Source organism: Microtus ochrogaster (assembly GCF_000317375.1).
Source record: "Microtus ochrogaster isolate Prairie Vole_2 chromosome 6 unlocalized genomic scaffold, MicOch1.0 chr6_random_2, whole genome shotgun sequence".
NCBI classification, from domain to species: domain Eukaryota; kingdom Metazoa; phylum Chordata; class Mammalia; order Rodentia; family Cricetidae; genus Microtus; species Microtus ochrogaster.
Genome location: NW_004949095.1, coordinates 3,336,428 through 3,356,146, shown reverse-complemented (window position 1 = coordinate 3,356,146; position 19,719 = coordinate 3,336,428). Strand labels below are relative to the sequence as shown.

The 19,719-nt window shown below is 45.4% G+C and overlaps 1 protein-coding gene across 7 annotated transcripts in view; it reads left to right on the top strand.

Moving 5' to 3' along the window:
* Cacna1e (calcium voltage-gated channel subunit alpha1 E) overlaps positions 1–19,446 on the top strand; it is a 492,139-nt gene extending 472,693 nt beyond the window's left edge. For 4 of the 7 annotated variants that reach the window (XM_026787573.1, XM_026787572.1, XM_005363888.3 and 1 more), the window contains 7 exons: positions 63–163; positions 443–549; positions 4,275–4,386; positions 7,012–7,140; positions 8,157–8,337; positions 9,745–9,935; positions 11,263–19,446. In XM_026787573.1, the coding sequence (XP_026643374.1) occupies positions 63–163; positions 443–549; positions 4,275–4,386; positions 7,012–7,140; positions 8,157–8,337; positions 9,745–9,935; positions 11,263–11,805 (1,364 nt within the window). In that variant the 3' untranslated portion in view covers positions 11,806–19,446. The remainder of the gene's footprint in view (positions 1–62; positions 164–442; positions 550–4,274; positions 4,387–7,011; positions 7,141–8,156; positions 8,338–9,744; positions 9,936–11,262) is intronic. The other 3 variants (XM_026787575.1, XM_026787576.1, XM_026787574.1) reach the window with 1 other exon arrangement.
* The last annotated feature ends 273 nt before the right edge of the window (positions 19,447–19,719 follow it).

The window sequence follows — 19,719 nt, the reverse complement described above, 5'->3', positions numbered from 1 at the left end:
TAAGAAAGCTTATGCCCACCTGCATCCTCTCTGTTCATCCTATGCTCCACTTGTGCTTTTAGCCTCTGACCTAACAGTGGGCAAAATCTATGCAGCAATGATGATCATGGACTACTATAAACAGAGCAAGGTGAAGAAGCAGAGACAGCAGCTGGAAGAACAGGTGAGGATCAGTGATGGTATATTGGATGGGTCATGGATAAACACAGTTCCTAAGGGGGCAGGCAGCATGTATCCCTCCCTATAAAGCACCCTAAAAGGTGACAAGGGGCTTGGGGAAGAGTTGATGAAATTTGTAGTCTTGTGGGATTAGAAATTCGGTGAATTAAAAGGTTGAGAAAGTCAAACAAGAACCCAATGGTCTTTCTTTGTTGCTCATGTAAGCTGTGGTCTTCTCAGAGCAGTCCCCACAAAGTCATGGGAATTGTCTGTCTCAAAACAGAAAAATGCACCCATGTTTCAGCGCATGGAGCCCTCATCACTGCCGCAGGAGATCATCGCTAATGCCAAAGCGCTGCCTTATCTCCAGCAGGACCCTGGTTCAGGCCTGTGAGTAAGACCCAAGGGTCCATAGGACTCCTGCCTGCATTCTGTCACCACTGGAAAGGTTCAGAAATCACACACTGGGAATCAGTTCTTTTCCTGGGGCTGACTTTCTCAGAATGGCTCGTCAGCAGGAGTAAGAGGAAAGTGAAGTCAAGCGTGTGTAGGCTGCAGCCAGCATCAGGACGGTAGTCGAAGACGCTGAGTCGTGTTATAATACACTAGCACCTTAGCTATAGTTCTGTTGTGAAGGATTGCCATCTCTCAATGCTTGGCTGTCCCCTCTCCATGGGGCTAGTGCCATGGCTCTGTGACTGATGAGCATAAAAGGGAAAGAGAAGCAACAGCCACTGGATTCTTTGCTCCAGGCTGAGAGTTCTAGGGACAGTATTTGCTTACCTAGTTTGAGAGCTTGGTATGGGGTAGTAGGGGGAGTCCTCAAGGAAGTAACAGAGACCTAAAGGCAAGCTCTTCAAAAGGTGCGACTGTGGTAAGACACCTACCTGTGCTGGCTACTCTTGGGTTATGGGTGCTACACAGAGGGCATTCTAATCCATGATAAAAAAAATCAATTTTTGTCTTAAAATAATGGGGCTTTATGTTTCAGAGTGACATGATTAGATCTGTGCTTTTCAAAATTCATTTATGAATCCAGTGTAGACTTAATAGTTCAGAGGGAAAATTCTAGAGATGACATCATTTAATGGCTTGCTGCAGTTATATAAAGTATCAATGGCAATGGCTTGGACAACCGGGCTATAAGTGGGCAGGCAAGGTATTTAACAGGGAAGAAAGATTTAGGAATAGGATTGCTACATGGAGTGAAAGAGGGAGGGAGAGGAATGAAAATGGCCCACGTGTTTTTGGTGTAAACCTTTGGAAGATATTGCTTTAGGCCTGTTGTTCTTTAGAGCCATGCATTTTGAGAGCCAGACACTAATTATAGAGATTACAATGGTGACCATGGCAGACATAGCTCCCTTCTCCCCAAAAAGTGATCTTGTATACAGGAAAGCCAGACCTTAAATAGAAAAGCTGCCAGGGGAAAACAGTTGTCATTTTCAAGTACAATTGTGATAAATTCCAGAAGGAAAACTTGTAGCAGGGTATGAAGGCACATAAGAGAGTTCTGATGGATTACTGGACATCTAGAATTGATACAAGGAGAGGGTCCTTTGTTTGTCCCAGCCTCCCAGCTAGCTTACACCCGAAATAACCACACAGAGGTCTATATTAATGATAAACTGGCCCATTAGCTCAGGCTTCTTATTAGCTCTTATAACTTATATTAGCCCATTATTCTAGTATATGTTAGCCACATGGCTCAGTACCTTTTCAGTGGGACAGGTCACATCTTCCTTCTTCTGTGTCTGGGTAGGACTGGGGAGGAATGGGCTTCCTATTTTCCAGAATTCTCCTGTTCTCATTGACCTGGCTCTACTTCTTGTCTGGTTGTCCCGCCTATACTTCCTGCCTGGCTACTGGTCAATCAGTGTTTATTTAAAACGTAATTGACAGAATATAGACAATTGTCCCGCACCATAGAATATTTTAAGAAAATAACTTTTGGTAAGGAACGTCCAAAGTACATGGAAAGAGTGTTGTTGGGAGCAGATGTACCCTGTACTGTGGGTACAACCTATATTAATGTTTTTAACAGAAAGAAAGCCTGGTTATTACTACTTTCAACAAACTTAAAGCAGCCTATACATGGAATTCTGGGAGCAAAGAAAAGCCAAAGGAAAATGCTGGTGAGGTAGGAACAAGAGTCTAGGGGAGGCCATGTCCTGTATTTTGAACAATTTCTTAAAAACAAGAACTTCACAAGGTTTTTAAAGCAGGTTACCACTCAATTCAAATTATTTAACTCTGTGATATTGTTCTGTGATTCTAAAGGTTCTGCCACTATTTCTTCTGTTTTCTAACAAAATAACTCAGACTAGTAGTTTATAAAGTGTAGTAATTGGTGCGGCGGGCTGCTTCCCGCCACCCGGCTGCCCGCACGGCTAGCTTATGCCCGAAATAACAACACACAAACTGTATTCATTTAAACACTGCTTGGCTCTTTAGCTTTAGCCCTTTTCTCGGCTAACTCCGGGTGTGTGAGTGTGTTTATATATTAAAATTGTATCTTCGTGTACCCACTGGCCTGGATTAATTAAATTCGCCTTCAATAAAGAATTATTTGGACAATAATACTGGGTCTTGGGAAGCCCAAAAGTATGGTGCCTATATCAGGTGGGGACCTTTTTGTCACATGTGTGGGATGAGACAGAATAGGCTTGCGAACATAGTTGTTTGGGCCTATTTATGATAAAGACAGTAATGTAGCATGGGGGTTTCACCTTCATGACCTCATCAAGTCCTAATTATCTCCCAAGTGTTCTGCTTTAAATAACATTAGCATATAACTTTAGTAATGAAATTTCCAACACATTAACTTTTAGAGACTCAATGGAAGCCATAGAAGGTTTTCTCCACCTATTGAAGAACCAACTGTTCTCTGTGGTACTAACAGGGGTCCATGCTATATACTTGCCTTGTCCATTTTGTTACCTTGGGTTTCAGGAGAAGGCACGCCGATGAATGAGTGGCATTTAGACAGGTGACTTAAATATGAGATGACTCTATGGGAGTTGTAAAACTCAGCTAAATTTCTCACTGGCAGAAGACCCATTAGGTGATTCTCTGCTATTCAAACCTTCTCCTTTAATGCTAATCTAGTAAGTCTGAGCCTACAGATTATTTTAAAGTAACTTGCAATTCTTGTTCAGTTCTCTAATTCTCTATGGGATGCAAAGTCCCCGGCCATAGACTCTTATGAGATGGGCCTCCCTAGAGCAGAACACTGGCACTTGGAGAGATGGTGTATCATCTTATAGTGCTATGACTGTATAGCTCTGGCCTGCCCCTCTTCCCATAGTCACAAGGGCTCACTCCTGGTTAGGACAATGGAATCTGTTACTGCACTGATAACAGTGAATGGCAACAGAAGCCAATTTTGCAGGGAACATCAGCTTGGACATGATTGTATAGGAATCAATCTACCATGCTATTCTCTGTACCTTTCACTTGGCAGCTTTGTGTTCCACCCTACCTCATCACCATTTAAACATCCTCCCATACAGCAATCAACCCAAGGGTCTTTGCTTCTCAACCACCACCTCTGAAATCATCTCCCAGCACATGAGCCAAAAGATACAGTGAGCAGCCCAGAGGAACCCTTTAGTAAATGTTAATGGAACTGACTTGGATGGAGTTGAGTTTCGCCATGGATGCTGGCACAGTAAAACCATTTTACTGAAAGTGGGTTTTTTAAGACTATGACTGCTTAATATTTAAACAAGCTGTTCACTGTTTAAACTCTGGCATTTTTTTCTGCCCAATAGGGAAACTCAACAGAAACAGGTTTACAATCTAGCACTGGTCTTCCATATGGCTGAGTGTGACAAATGGTGTCATTTGTCACAGATATGCTGGTCGCCAGCAAAATGATGAATGATTCCAAGCGCAGGTTGAAAACACCAGTTTCTATGTTTTCTTACGCTTTCTTAAACATCTTCTGTTCTAAGACCAGCCACCTGCAAGTCAATAGACTCATAGACCAGATGAGAGAGCAGGGTGCTGCCCTTGTAAGAAGGAGGTCTCCTATGGGAAGGGGTTTGTTAGTGGAAGTTATGGCATGACTGTTTCTGTCTCTCATTACCTCTGAATTTGATATTGCTTTTCAGGAGTGGTCGGAGTGGATACCCTTCAATGAGTCCACTCTCCCCGCAAGAAATATTCCAGTTGGCTTGTATGGACCCTGCTGATGATGGACAATTCCAGGAACAGCAATCTCTGGTGAATGAATGAGTCGATGACCTAAGAAGTATTTCCTGATCCTTCTCACGCTTACTTTCAGCCCTCTCTTACCCAGTTTCTCCTGTTCACTGAGAATGCTCCCTCTAAAGGTTTCATAGCCCAAGAGGGCTCTTCCTTCCTGTAGGAACTTATGTTTCTTTAGGCCAAGCCCTTTTAACAGATTTCAAAGCAAATATTATATATAAAATCTTGCCTATGATAGCAAGGCTTTAAGATACTCTCATAGAATAAGTAGTATCTGCTCATATTGTATAGAATACCACTAAGTGCTGCTTATGGAAATATAGGATGCCCCTACATCCTTGAGGGAAGCACGCCTCCTCTAATACTTAGTGGCTGCATCTGCAACAATGACTAGCTGTCCACCAGGACATACAGAAGATGTCACCACTTTTGCCATGTGTGGGTTCAGGCAAATTTCTTCCCTTCAGTTATAATTCTACAAGGCCACACACTCAAAAAGCCCCTAAAGTCATTTTCCTGAGGTCAACACAAGTTTTTTATTAGTCTAGATGGTAAAATTTCCAAGAACCCTAACAAGTAAAGTTCAATCTTGAAGAAGAGAGTACCAGTTAAGATTTTGTCTTTACTAGTGCAAAAGTAAAACCTGATTGCCAAACTAATCAATTTTGCCATTATTCCATGTTTGGGAGTTAAGAGTCCCAAGGTTTTTCCTGGCTTAATTGAATTGGAGAGAGCAAGACAAAACCTAGTGTTTGTGAATGTCTGTACAGAGAACCAGCACTAAGTGAGCCGAGCCTCATTACTTTATGGTTCATAAGTGACTTTGTTCTCTCCTTCATCTCACAAACCATTCTTGCTACTACTATATATCCCAGAGCCATGCCAAATGAGCGGTGTGTGTGTGTGTCTGTGTGTGTGTGTGTGTGTGTGTGTGTGTGTGTGTGTGTGATGGAGTAGGTTTCCTATGGAGAAGAGTGGCTCGCCTAGGTAATTCTGTCATCTCTGGTTGCTGAGACAGAGGATCTTGAATCCGTTATATTGGGAAGATAGCAAGGTCAGGTATCCTAGAACACCAAACAACTGCCCCAAGGGTGTTCTTAATAATCACCCTCTTCCCCCCTAGCTGTTTTAGCACTAAAACCTAGGGCCTAAGCTGGAATGGATAGTTTGATTCTGAAAATTCCTCTCAGCACTTTATGCCGAGTTGATAGATGTGGTGGAAAAATCTCAATAACGTGGTCTTTCTTTCTCCCCCCAGGGACATTTTACCTCATCATTTGTGTGGGTTTCCCCAGGCTGAGCTGTAGTGCCAGAACTTTCTGGATTTGTGTTCATCTTGTCAGTGCCGGTGTCTGTATCTGAACTTAGGTGTCAGCCATGCCACACACTCACCACTGTGTGCCTTTGCCTATCCCTCTAGGTCCCTGCTCCAGATGTCCTGAGGCGTGGCCATGATTTGTGTGTGTGCATATGGAGTGTGTCTCGCTGCCTCTGGCACCTGTAGACTACAGTGTCTGTACTGCATCTGTTTGGAGTTGGAACTGTGTGCACATTATCACACGCACTACAAATGTTGTGGCTCTCTCAAGTACATCTCACATGCCCTGGAAAGGTCCCTCTTCCCAGTCACTCCAGTAGCCATAAAGTTGGCTGGCCACCCCAGGTTTCCCTTTCTTTGGGTGCTGACCTACTTAGGTATTTATACCATAAACTATGGGTATGTAAATATAAAATGACATTTTTCTAGAATAATCTCCAGATGTCAAAGATGTTTTTTGATCTCTGCATGGTTCATGTGAGCATCTCCAAGAAGTTCCAGAATTTATACAGCAACACAAGTTATCCTTATTGCAAACTTATGTTCTTTAACCAACACTTTCCTATCCAACCTTGTAACACTTTGGAGGGGCACATTTGAATACAATAACAGCCACATGGCTGATGAACAATTGAAATATTATGAGTACAAATGAAATGTACTAATTATAAAAATGAATTCTTATGTGTTGGTGTGATATTTGGATATATGAAGTTAAATAAAATCATAATGGAAAGATTTTCTACATCACATATCTAATCATAGACATGGTTTAGATTACATTTCTATTGACCTGAACTAGTTAGTAGATCCCTGAGAGAGCTTATCCACGACATTCTCAGTGGCTTTAATTATAGAACTCATAAGTTATATACATGAATTAATCCATAACATGTTTGCTCTTAGACACTGAATGACTTTCTGTCAAATCCTAGTTCCTATACAACTGATAAAAGGATTCTTCAAAGAACAAAGACAATAACAACACCTATCAAAAATATAATTTGCATACATAAAGCATCCAGTGAGCAGAAATGTTTGTTTGTTTGATAAAGTTGTACTACCTGAACTTCTGTTTCAAAGACGGCCTTAACCCCGTCATCCCAGTTAGAGCCTTCTGTTTGAGATATCTGGCATCACACACGTACAATTAGGGACACATATGCACATAAATACATATATCCACCTACAGTCAGGGCCTCCTAAGCATCAGTCTCCCTTCTAAAAATTATTCTTACCACGGGGGCTGAATCATCCCCTGGAGGTGCGAGACGATGGGATAGAACCAAGTCCCACAAGCTTGGCTGTGTGTTTATTTCCAGGAGCCAGAGGTTAGTGAATTAAAAAGTGTGCAGTCCTCTAACCGTGGCATCTACCTTCCTCCGGACACCCAGAAGCATGCGGGATCTGGGAGGGCATCCTCTATGCCACGACTGACTATGGACCCCCAGGTAAAACTCAAGACCACACACCTTATGCAGTGGCATCCCAGGCTTTAATTAAGTGGGTTATGAAATACCTGATATTTTCAGGTAAGCCCTGGACTTTTTCTCTACCTCTTGCCTACATGCAAAACGCAGCTTACGGACTATTTCTGATAAAGTCTTCTCTATATTGTGTTTGTAGCAAGGCCCTGCCTTCAAAAGTCTAGTCAATAAAATAGTATTAACTTCTCCGGCACTGGGCTAAGCATTCTCAGGACCCAAGCAGCCAAGCAACCAGCATTTTTCTCTATGTACTTTCTTTTCTCTCCCCAGCCCCTTCAGCACATCTGAGTTATTTGTCTGCACCGCTTTATGTCAGGACTGTCTTATCCAGTGCAAGCCATGCCTCATTTCTTTGTCTGTTTCCTTGGCTTCTTTGTCTGTCTTACATGAAGTTTTGACAGAGACAAGAAGTTTTTGTGGATCTGTTCTAACACCTGTGGCAATCCAAAGTTGGAGGGGGCTATGGGAGGCTAGGGTGGGGGGTCATGACAGGAGGGTGGTTCTTCCTTAATGGTTAAGTTACAAGCTTTACTAGGCTAGGGGGCTATAGGGCAGAACCTTATCTGTTGAATAAATAATGAAAGAAAAAAACCATGTTTCCCTCAGAATATAGTCTTTGGACAATCGCTATCACCTGGTTCAAAATGACTATTTACAGTAGGTCCTGACTAAGCCCCTGTAGAACATAGTTCTAAGAGACATTTGCACAGTGCCAGCCCGAATTCTACACAGTTAGTAGACTCATCTGCTTTATTCACGAAAACGAGACAACTGAGGGCACTCTCAGTGAGTGTGGCTGAAACAGGACACGTCATCCTGTATAGCCAAGGATTTTGCACGGCAGATTCAAAGGAGGTGACAGTTTTTCCAGAGGTCATATAGTTCACAGTTTCTGAGAGTGTTAGTCCCATGTCTGGATTTTCAGACTCTATCAATAATTAATCCAGACTTGTGTTCCTCTGGATTTTTTTTCTTTCTAGGTGGTAACAGACCCTAGTTCTATGCGACGTTCATTTTCTACAATTCGGGATAAGCGTTCAAATTCTTCATGGTTGGAGGAGTTCTCCATGGAGCGTAGCAGTGAAAATACCTACAAGTCGCGGCGCAGAAGCTACCATTCCTCCCTGAGGCTGTCAGCCCACCGCCTGAATTCTGACTCTGGTGAGAGGGTCACCTTTAGCACCTGTCTTTTTTCTTGGCAACTGATGGACTCTTTTTTCAAGGATCAGAAATGACTGGAACACGGTTTAGATAAAGACCAGGGTTTAAGAAAGCAAAGCAAGGACTGGCTGGCTGGCTCATGCTTGAAGAGCTTGCTTCAAACCCCTGACCTTACAGAAAACTGGGGCCCTGCAGTGCAAATCTGCCACCCCTGGTTCCTCCGGCAAGGTGGCTGCTGCTGTTCTTGAGTGTGCAGCTGCCAACAGTAGAAACACAACAAGACACTGTCTCAGACCCAGACAGAGCTAAGACCAGTTCCTCAGACCTGCACATGCACACTGGGACACACAAAATGAAAGGCGATGCTCCTTGCCAAAGTGCATTGCTACCTCTGAGTTGTCATCCTATGGCACACCCTAGATAAATGCCAATGTGACTGATCGAGGTTTCCAATTAACCTTCTCAGTAATGCTCCAGATTCCATAGGAATATAGTAGAGGCCACCCTTGCCCTAGTCCCCAGGCCCCACCCCCAACCTGCCAAAGGTGCTGAGCTCTGCCACTAGCTTCAACTTTCTCCATAGTATTATCTGGAATTGTTTCAGATACTGGGTTTCATTTAAAACCTCTCTGTGTGCTTTACTGATTTTTAAGTGTTAAGAAACCATTCGTCTCATTCTGCCTACTTCGCTAGGTGTAGGAATCAAACTTGAAGAGAGCTAGAATATGGCAGCAGTAAGACTAGAATGGAAACCTCAACATTGAATCCCAGGCTTCTCATCCTACCATTCTATTAGACAGGCCAGCATTTCCTTCACAGAACCTTCTCAGTTCCCTTCCTGGTGCGGGATACAGATAATTCCTGCGCTGCGTTGATTTACTGGCAGAGACACTGTTTACTGTAGCTGGCATAAAGGGGGGCTGAGAAAACAAATTATTCTCATTGATGCATGTCTTCTCAATGATTCCTTGGGGACTTTCTTGTTCACAAAAGAGGACTTTTCTACCCTTTCTTTCCCATTTCCCTTTCATTCCCTGTCAAGTCATCTGTTCATCTGCCCGAAGAAGCCAGGCTACTTCAGTCAGTTCAGGAAGCCAGGAAACCTAAGATCAAGTTGAGAGCAGTGTCTGGTGGGGACTCTTCCTGTTTTACAGGTGGCTCTCTTCTCATCAGGTCCTCACAGGGTAGACAGCAGGGATGGGAAGCCAAGTGTCTCTGGGTACTTATTCCATAAGAGCCCCGCTTTCCTGAACTGGTCACCTCCCAAAGCCTGTTTGTCCCCACTCTCCTGGAGGTTAGGGTTCAGTCCTGAATTCTGAAGGGACACGATCAAGATCCTGGCCTGGAGTCACCAACTGGAGTGAGCTAAATAATAAGTATCAGTTGTGTTTTTGTCACCTTCCACAGGCCACAAGTCTGACACTCACCGTTCGGGAGGCAGGGAGAGAGGCCGATCCAAAGAGAGAAAGCATCTTCTTTCCCCTGACGTCTCCCGCTGCAATTCTGAGGAGCGAGGGACCCAGGCTGACTGGGAATCCCCAGAACGTCGCCAGTCCAGGTCACCCAGCGAGGGAAGATCACAGACCCCCAACAGACAGGTGAACATGAGAAGCAGGGTCAGGGAGGAGAGGGTTCTGTACTAGGAAGGCCTCTTGGAGCTCAGAGCCCGATGTTTAACCAGAAATAACCTCAGTACACAGAGGCTGGCTCTTCTGTGCTTGGAGATTCAGAGGTGACAGGAACTTAAAAGAAGCAAGATTTCCCCCTATGGAAGTCAGTCCGTGCCTGTCCTCAGAATCAAGATATACAAATTTAGCTAGACTTAACAAAATAAAGCTGGTCCTTCAGCTAAAAAGGTTTGGCTCTGGTGTGATCCTCATATTAACTGTAGTGACGATTCATCTGTCAAGTCAGGGTTTGTAAGGCAGACAGCTCAACTTCGCTCACCAATTGTGTGGCCTTATCAAGAGAAGGAGCGTGTCTCACCTCCTCATGCCTAGGAAACCTCAACCATGTAACAGTAGTCTTTGTATTGTCCCTCTCCCCCAGCCCTAGCTCTGGAGGGGAGTTCCTGGAATTCAGAGGGGAGACTCCTTTGGAAATGGCAATTCTGAGACATGGCCGTAGAGAAGCTTGCCTAGGAAATGGTGGCTTCCAAACAGTATCGCTGCCGAGCCAGCCCTGTGCTAGCACAGCAGATGCCTGGGACTTTAAGAAATCCAGGGAGACTGGCTTAAAAGTCCAAGCCAGAATTCCACTCTTGACAGGACTCCACCTCAGAAGATCCCCACTGGAGCCTCGCAGGTCCACCACACCTTGAGAGCCCAGAGCTAGAACCCATTTGCCAACCCTGGGCTCAGGTACTATTGACAGGGAATAGGTAAGGAAGGCAGCTAAGGGCTGAGCCAACAGACAATGTGTGGAAGCCAAGGGCCTCAAGCCACTGCTGACAGAGAAGTAAGAAGGAAAGGAGTTTGCTTTTCCTTAGAACTCATTTTCAAGAACAGTTTCCCAGACAGCAAATCCGAGCATTGTTTTGCCTAGAATTTTAAGGTATTCCTGTGTGCCCTTCTTATACAGAGTTTCCATTTCCTGGCTAACCACCTGGGTGTTATGGTCACAGCTGTAAATTCAAACAAATGCCGAGGCTTAACCACAGCTCTGCCCTTCTAAGACTGCCTTGGTAGTTGAGTTCCAGAGATTTGTCTTTACTGCAGAAGTTGAAATGCTCTGGTCTAGATGTCTTCCATTCACTATTGACCTGAACGCCGAGTCCTTGAAGGGTACAAGTAGTACAGGCGCCTACCTCTCAGACCTCCTCGGGAGACTCAAGAGCTTTCTGCAGGAGAGGTTGGGACTTCAAGAGGGCCCCACGTGGAGGTGCTTCCTTGCCTCATCTAATCTAATGTTTCTCCCGCGCTGCAGGGCACTGGCTCCCTGAGCGAGAGCTCCATTCCCTCCATCTCTGACACCAGCACCCCAAGACGAAGTCGTCGCCAGCTCCCACCTGTGCCACCAAAGCCTCGGCCCCTCCTCTCCTACAGCTCCCTGATGAGACACACCGGGGGCATCTCTCCACCTCCTGATGGAAGTGAGGGTGGATCCCCGCTGGCCTCTCAAGCCCTGGAGAGCAACAGCGCTTGCCTGACCGAGTCTTCCAATTCCTTGCACCCCCAGCAGGGCCAGCACTCTTCCCCTCAGCACTACATCTCTGAGCCCTATCTGGCCCTCCACGAAGACTCCCACGCCTCAGACTGTGGCGAGGAGGAGACACTCACCTTTGAGGCAGCCGTGGCTACTAGCTTGGGCCGCTCCAACACCATTGGCTCCGCCCCACCCCTGCGGCACAGCTGGCAGATGCCTAATGGGCACTATCGGCGGCGGAGGCGTGGGGGGCCTGGGCCAGGCATGATGTGTGGAGCTGTCAGTGACCTCCTGAGTGACACGGAAGAAGATGATAAGTGCTAGAGGCTGCCATCCCCTCCGATGCATGCTCTTCTCTCACAGGGAGAAAACCAAGACCAAATTGGGAAGCCAGTGCGGCCCGGGGGGGAGGAAGAGGGAGAAAGAAGATGGAGGAAGGACGCCATGCATCCTCTGAAAAGAGGAAGTAAAAGACAGATGGAAAACCAGTCAAACCCACCAATTTGCATTATTTCCCTTTGCAAGATGGGCACTGCCATAGTCCTGCCTCTTTGCTGGGGAAAGAAAATACAGGGATGTGGGGGGTTATTCCCACAGGAGAAGGGACACAACGGTGGCTTGGCTTCCCTTGCCCCTTCCCACTTTTCTATGAGCTTCAGCAGGATCTGGCTGGCCTGTGTCTAAGCTCATTGCCCTGAGCAGCTGGGAAGACTTCCTGGCATCTCATCATGGGAAGAGTGGAGACAGTAGGAGAAGAATCTCCATGCCAGTTCTTGTGCTTTGGCTGCCCCCAGGGCAACTCCAGCAGCATCTCATGCATTGTTCTTGGGGTTTGCTTCCCCCAAAGAGACACATGCTAAGTCAAGAGCACTGGATGCTGACGGGAAAAGGGAGGGAGGGAGAGAAGGGCCAGAGAAGAAGGACCCAAGGTGCTGTGGCAACAGCAGCAAGGGCTGGTCTGGGTGAGAAAAGCCATAGCACAGCAGCCCATACCATGAAGGTGAGGGCCAAAGAAACAGAATTGGAGGTGCTGGTGGGTACGGTAGTAGCCCCTGAGGTCTGTTACCCACACAGTAGGTGCTGCGGTAGATAGGCTAGAGACAGAGGTTCCCTAGGGCCCCAAAGGTGCCTGTAGCTCCGGTAAAGGTAATATTAACTCCAGTAGCCAGGGCCCGACCCCAGTAGGGTTCAGCCACAGCGTGGGAACCCCATGCAGTTCTCAGCCTTGGCCCTTTAGATTCTAGTCAGAGGGGACCCCCAACAATAGGGACAAGACAGAGAAGACGACCTAAGGGACTCTAGGCAGACTCAATTTTCCAACAATCACAAGTGGAACTCGGTACTAGTGACCACAGTGGGCTGGAAGCAGCAGGCCTCTGTCAAGCAGCAAGGCTACCGCCAAGCCAAGCCCAGAATAGTCAAGTATCAACAGCTAAGTGTTCTCTACCAGTTCCCCAAGTGGACAGTGAACACATATCCAAGGAGACCCCTGTGTAGTGACTTCCAGAGAATGGTCCCTAAGGAAGTCATCCTGAGGACCCCTTGTGAGGAGAAACCCTTGGGCCTGAAGCTTGTGTGGCTGGTTTAGGGTTTGGAGAGTAAGTTGATGAGGATGCTTTAAGGTGATTAGTAACCATACCTCAGTTTTGACCTGGGCTGCTTTTAGTAAAAATAGGCTCTGATGGGGCCCCGACTTTCTCTGAATGTTCCCTGAGCCAGGGCTGGGCTTCATCCCTTCCCCAGAGTAAAAGATGGGTAGAAGACAGCCTCAGGCCACTCCCCCAAAGCAGAAGCACTGAGAGAAAATAGGAGCCTTCCTTAGTCACTTCCTTAAGTGATGGACGCAGCAGAGAGCTCCATTCTGTGAGACTTGTCACCCTTCGGCCTCTCTCCGGTATCATCAGAGCTGAACTGATGCCTTGGAGCCAGGTTTTGGGCGAGACTGCCCTCTCTAGCTTCTTCACCTGACCCTCCCCAGTGAGACTCGAGGACTTCACACTGCACTCAGTGGATCGGCTTTCTACCCTCTTCCAGCCTAGGCAGAGTCCTTCGGGACTCTTGTGGAGGAGCAGCCCTTCTCTCTCAGCAGGAGCTTCTCCTCCGGGGTTTCCTTTCTATCCTTCTGTCCCACTCTTCCTAGCCCTGGCCTGAGGCAGGCGCGGCATGAGCTCTGAAAAGCCAAGTTCCCCGTGTGAGCGTGTGGCGGCAGTCACCTGCCACAGTCTCACCTTCTCTTTTGCGTATCGATGGAGCTTCGCGAACCATGGTCAGCCCCAAACCAAAGTGGTCCCAGGACAGGTGACCGATGAGGCAGACGTAAGGCCTGCCGACTCTCAGATCCTCTTCCACCGCCATCGCTTCATTTCCTCTCCCTCGCAGCACGTGTGTGCTCAGGGGCCGCTAAGAATATGAGCATAATCCTAACAGAGGAGATTGTTACATAAGAATAATGCTGGGCCTTGTGTTGTTTTAAGGTTTTCTTTGCTCAGCCTCATTTCATGCCAAAGTGCTGCTATGGGCCTCCTTGTGTGCACAAAATTGCTTTCCTCTCCCTTGGACTTGCAGCTTTCCGTAGGGGAAAGCCTGCAACAGGATGACCATCCTGAGCCAGCAAGCCAGTTGGATGGTGTCTGGAGAAATTCGATTGTGGAGATATGTCATTGCCATCCCTGTAGTGGGAGAACTGTGGGCTGCCAGCACAGTGACCAGCTATGGAATTTGCCTGCAAATAATAACATGATCATTAAACTTACTATGCCTGAATCTTCCCATGCTCCCGAACTCCTTGAACACACATGCAGGTGTGTGCGTACGCGTGCACACACTCACACACTAAATGAAGCATTTAAAGTTATAAGTACTGTAGATGTGGTCAATTGACTGACCACATTGTTTTTTTTTTCCTAGCACTGATGAAATCAAGAACATATTTATTCATCTTCCCTTGGGTTTCTTTTCCCTTAGACAACACTTACCCTTCGTTAAGACCAGAACATAAAAGAATTTTTGTTAAGCCACAAACTCATTATCATCGTCATCTTTGCCTCCTGATAAACTCAAATGCCAACAATCTCTCTTGTAGCCGACCAGGGCTTCCCTCCTATGGACCTGAGTCTAACTCTTTCTACAAAAGAAATCTGCTTTCTCAGCGTCCACGCTTCTCTTTGCATCTTCTGGTATAGAGCATGATTATTTGGGTGCAGAAAGTCTTCTTGCAGAATTCTTTAGTCAAATATCTCATCACCTTAGCGAAAACATTGGTCCTCATTGCCTTGAAACAAGATAGGGAAGATGAGAGGACATTACAGGAAGAAAAGAAGCCAGGCAGGGAGGTACTGTAACTTCAATTGTGTTTGGGGAAGCCTTTTTGCTTAAGGTTCCAGAGAGTTTGACACATCCCGACCTTCCCATCACAGGAGAGGACAGCAGGCTTCATCATGGTAGGCCGCTTAGGCCATGGTGCCCTGTGTGTCAGGAAAATCACCTGCCCATAAAAACATGGCACCCTCTAGTATCCACCAAGCTCCACAGGAGCCATTATGACAGTTTCCCATGGGAGGGGGCATACCACACTAATATCTGAGAAATCTATTTTACAGCAGACCTCACGTCTTTCTTCCTGCTTGTTCCCCATACTGGGGGCACCAAAGCCAGATGTCACCAGAACCCCAGATGTTCTGAATGTGTTGCTTCCTTCACTCTGAGGCCCAGACAAAGATATCCCATATTCCAGTCTCTGGTCAACATCTCCCCTTCCCACCTGCATCCATGCCTCCACCACCACCACAGATTCTAGGTGTGAACTGGAGTGTCCTTTGGTATTCCCTTCCCAGTCTCTGTTTTGCTGCATGTTAGGACATCCTGAGATGATTAAATTCAAGCTTAGATGATGGATTAGCTGTCTCTGCCATGCCGTTAGGAAATTCACCTTCTAATGAAGCAATGTCTGGAGATTGCAAGGTGATCCTCGCCAGATGATCCTCAGACCATTTCAAAGGAAGTGTAAAGTATGCATTAAATGTCCGTCCACTTCATGAAAGCTCGCTAGAGAGAAATCAGGTCTCTTTGGCATCGAAGAACAAAGTAGTCAAGTAATCTCAGTTTTTGATTACATCTCTTTCTGAGGCCTGTAAGGTATATTTATGGTAGATATTTAGGTGGATGGAGCAGGGAGAAGTTGGGAACTTTGTTCCTCAGCTCAGTTAGACCATTGGAAAAGTTAGGGACAATGAAATCAGACTGTCTCCTGGCATGGCAACATTTTCTGAGACCTGAAAGAACTTCCACAGCCTTTCTATTACAACAGTGTCTTGTTTGTTATGTTTTGAAATACCAGCCCCAAGACTGGAGGCTAGTGAAGCAAAGCAACCCATTCCTTGGGGAGGACTCTTCACCCGGCCTGGCCTCTGGGTCCTTCCCTTCTGGTCCTGCGAGCATTGTGTGCTGTCCAGGAGGAGCAGGGGAATACTTTAATGCAGCCATGCAAGCAGAATAGGGTCAGGTGGCCCCTGGAAAGTGGCCAGTCACAGCATGATGGATTGACACTAGGCAAGAACCCCAAAGGAATCCAGTTCAGATGACTTCTCTTTAAAATCTCTATATAGCTTTCCTTTAAAAAAAAAAAGCCAAACAAAATTAACTTAGGGGTTATGACCTAACTGTCCATGAGTGTGATCAAAGGCAGGCCATGTTATTTGGTGCTGTCTGCATCAATCATCTTTTACAGCTTTTCATTTCCATCCAGAACATCCTAGCCAGGTCTGTCCCAAACAGAGCAGCAACTGATACCTTCTCCACTGGCCAAAGACTGCTAAGGCATTTTTTCATCTGCCACAGGCTATACCCATAGTGCAAAGATATACTACTGCATGGGAGGAAAGGTCAGAAAAAAAGTCTAGTTGCTTTCTGGCAGTCATCTTTTCCTTTCCTTGAATCTTTCTTGGTGTATCCCCTCCTCCATAACTGATTTGGCCTATGTTGTGTGTCTCCCAGAGAGGTCACACCACACCAAGAATTAACAAACTCACAGATTGTTCCAACCTATCCCAAGGGCCTAGTTCACATCATCTAATTTAATGGGAGCTCTCAGCAAAGTCTGGCAAGGTCTGCCCCCCTTCTATTTTTAATAGGTTTCTTTCCACCCACACACTCCTATCATGTTATGTATTGGAGGGTTAGTGTCCTGACCCTCTAGATGCAAAAAGAGACTTTGTGATATGCCATGCTACTACTATGTACATACTTCTTGAGTTTCAATTTCTTGTTTATGAAGCATTGAAAAAATTGGGTAGATAAAGTAAAACGAAGTATTGAGATTAATGCTTATTTTTATCCATTTGGTAGTTTTTGTTTGATTGATTGTCTACGTATTTTGTAACGGCCCACTCTAGAACAGCAAAGAAGGATAAATCTGTGTTCTACAGTGTTCCAAATCTGCTCCTTTTCAACAATTAATTTCTGTCAAATTAATGCTACGATAATTGAGTCAAAAATCTGAAGTTACTGCCTCTTCCCATCTGTAGCCCTGTCCCCAAATCCTGTCTTGTTAAGTGGCCTTGAACTCTTGATTCTGCATCTTCTCCCTCTTCTCTTTCAAAGGTCTGAAAATACAACATACATTTATGAAAAATCCACTTTCCCCACCAAAATCAATCAAAGTCAAGGAAACTATAAGATAGAGATTTTTTCAGAACATCTTTAACCAATAAATACAAAATGCATTCTTCAATGGGAAGATAATTTTAAAACAATATAGCAATTTGATAAATGACTATCACAGGAAGCTAAATATAATGAGTTCTATCCAGGATTCACAACTCATTTGTGCCTTCAGCAAGGATATTGCATCTATTGTCATTCTCTTGTTAGGAAAATTGAAATTCTGATACTTGGCTAGTTTGCGCGTGTGTCGAGTGCTTGTAAGTTAATAATGCATAAAGCACTTAAGTCTTCACAAGTCAATCTGAAAAAATCTTCACTCATTTCACCCACCAAGGACTCGGGAAATTCTTGGCATTTCCCATAAGCATTCAGTCTTTTTTAAAAAAACCTCCATCTTAACGGGAACTTAGACTAAGACTTGCTTTACTCTTGTCCTTCTATTTTCCGTATTTCCTTTTCATGTTAGCACTCAATTTTCTGAAATCCAGGCTTTTCATTAATTAAGAACACTGAGTTTTCCTCCAACAGACTTCCTAGTGTCATCTTCTCTTTGTGGCCACCTAAGTCAGAGAGCAAATAACCATGCACTAACACCTTTGCCTAGGCATCTTCCCCAGCCTGGATGAGAAATCTGAGTGAATCTATCTTTCTCTCTCCCTCTCTCTCTCTTTTTTTTCTGCAAGTTTTCCAGAGAAAAGAATATATTCTGTGAAGGAAAACATTTGAACTTGGGCCAAATAGTTCCTCTTTGGATCCCTTAGCTGGTGTCCCCCATACTAAGACAGAGACGTCATCTCCCGTGTCTAACTTGGACCTGATTTGCCGACCCGGTTATTTTTTCTCAGCATTCTGATTTCTTCTAGGCAATGGCCTGTATTGCCCAAGAACCAATGCTCAAAGCAGGTCTACCCAGGATATTTATGATATGAGCAAGGAAAACACTTTCACGCGTCCAAGTGCCATTAATTTTTTAAAATAACGGTTATATGAAATGAGGGCTAAATAATGTAACCTAACTGCCAATTAAAGTACACAGTAGTTCTGGTCTTCGTTACATTTGATATGAAGTTACAGACCATTAGGCAGATCCCAGCAGGTTTAGCGAAAACATAGGCATTGTGTTGTAATGGCTGCACTAGTCGGCAGGTTGAATTTCAGTCAGTGTTTTTCTATCCTGGTGTTTTGTGAACAATCCAAAGTTTCTACAAAGCCACCCTAAGTGCTGCAATTGCAGAGGAACTTCCCTCTTGGTAACTTTAGAAGGCAGGCCAAGTCCACTCACACGGAGTCCAAGATTTGGAATCCACCCTCCCCCCCCCCAAAAAAAAAAACCAGCAGAGGAGAAACACTTAATGCGCCAAGTATGTGTGACGTTTCATACCTGGGATAAGTGAGTACAGAGAGAGACATGCTACTGAACAAAGACGATGTTGATCTGAAGACAGGACAGAGTCCCAGAAGAGGACAGGTTTAAAGGTGTCTGACTTTAGATCCTACTTTTTACTTAGATTTGGAGTAAACTCTTTAGCATGATATTGGATTCAGAGGGGTTGCTTTTGATAAACTGATTAGAATCCTCAGGATTAGTAGATTCCGGACTGGGTAGATGAAGGAAAAAGCAGCCCAAAGACAATCTATAACTTCAGTAACTCATATAGTAATGTCAGTTTTGGAGAGGATGTGTATTACCCTCCCTAGTGGCATATGTGCTATAGGAGGGGGAAGAGACTATGACCGGGGCAGGAGGTGATTTTTTATCACCTCAGGACAGATTTCAAATGGCCAGGGGCACTGGTACTGACCTCAAAGGCCAGCATTGTGAGAAGGGGATGACACAGTGTCTAGGTCATCCCCTCTGTCCTTCGGGACATGAGGATAGGCCTTGATTTGATCTTAGATGATGAGCACGTAGGATGGGAGCAAGAGGGAAAATGGGCGCTCTGCCTCAGGTTGTAAAAAACGCTGCCACCCACATTTTCAGACATCTGTGAGCCACACCCATGAGATGCCCCGTTAAGGGGCAGCATTCCCTGGGGTGTATCAGCCTGACACTCATGCAGCAGTGGGGATGGAACAGCAGGCAAAGCTGGCCCACCCAGAGTAGCGATGCGACTCCCCTAACGCCGGGGCTCAGCAGTGCATGTTGGTCAGGTGGACATCCTGTAATATAAACGCTCGTTTGGATCCAAAGGGAAACCCATTAAAAATAAAAGAAAGATGAACAACTTTATTGTTGGGGGGTGGTCAAGGAAAAGTAAATAAAACCTTGTTGTAAAGAATGCATTGGCCTGGTTTCCCTCACTTGTCTTTGCTTCTGCCGATGAAGTCGTCCTGTGACAAGGCCTGGCCAGGGCGTAGGGAAGTGGGACAGCAGGGCCAGTAGTCATGGTAAGTCAGGGTCTGCTTAGCCCAGTTGTGAGTTCCTCCCAAGATATTCTCAAAGTTCCCAGGATATTATGCTCCTGGAACGTTTTCTTTTTATTAAAAAATGACCTTTGCCTTGGAAGAAAATAACTGGATTGCCCTACCAACTGATTCCCTGAAAACAAATTTTTAAAAAAGGAAAAAAAAAACAAA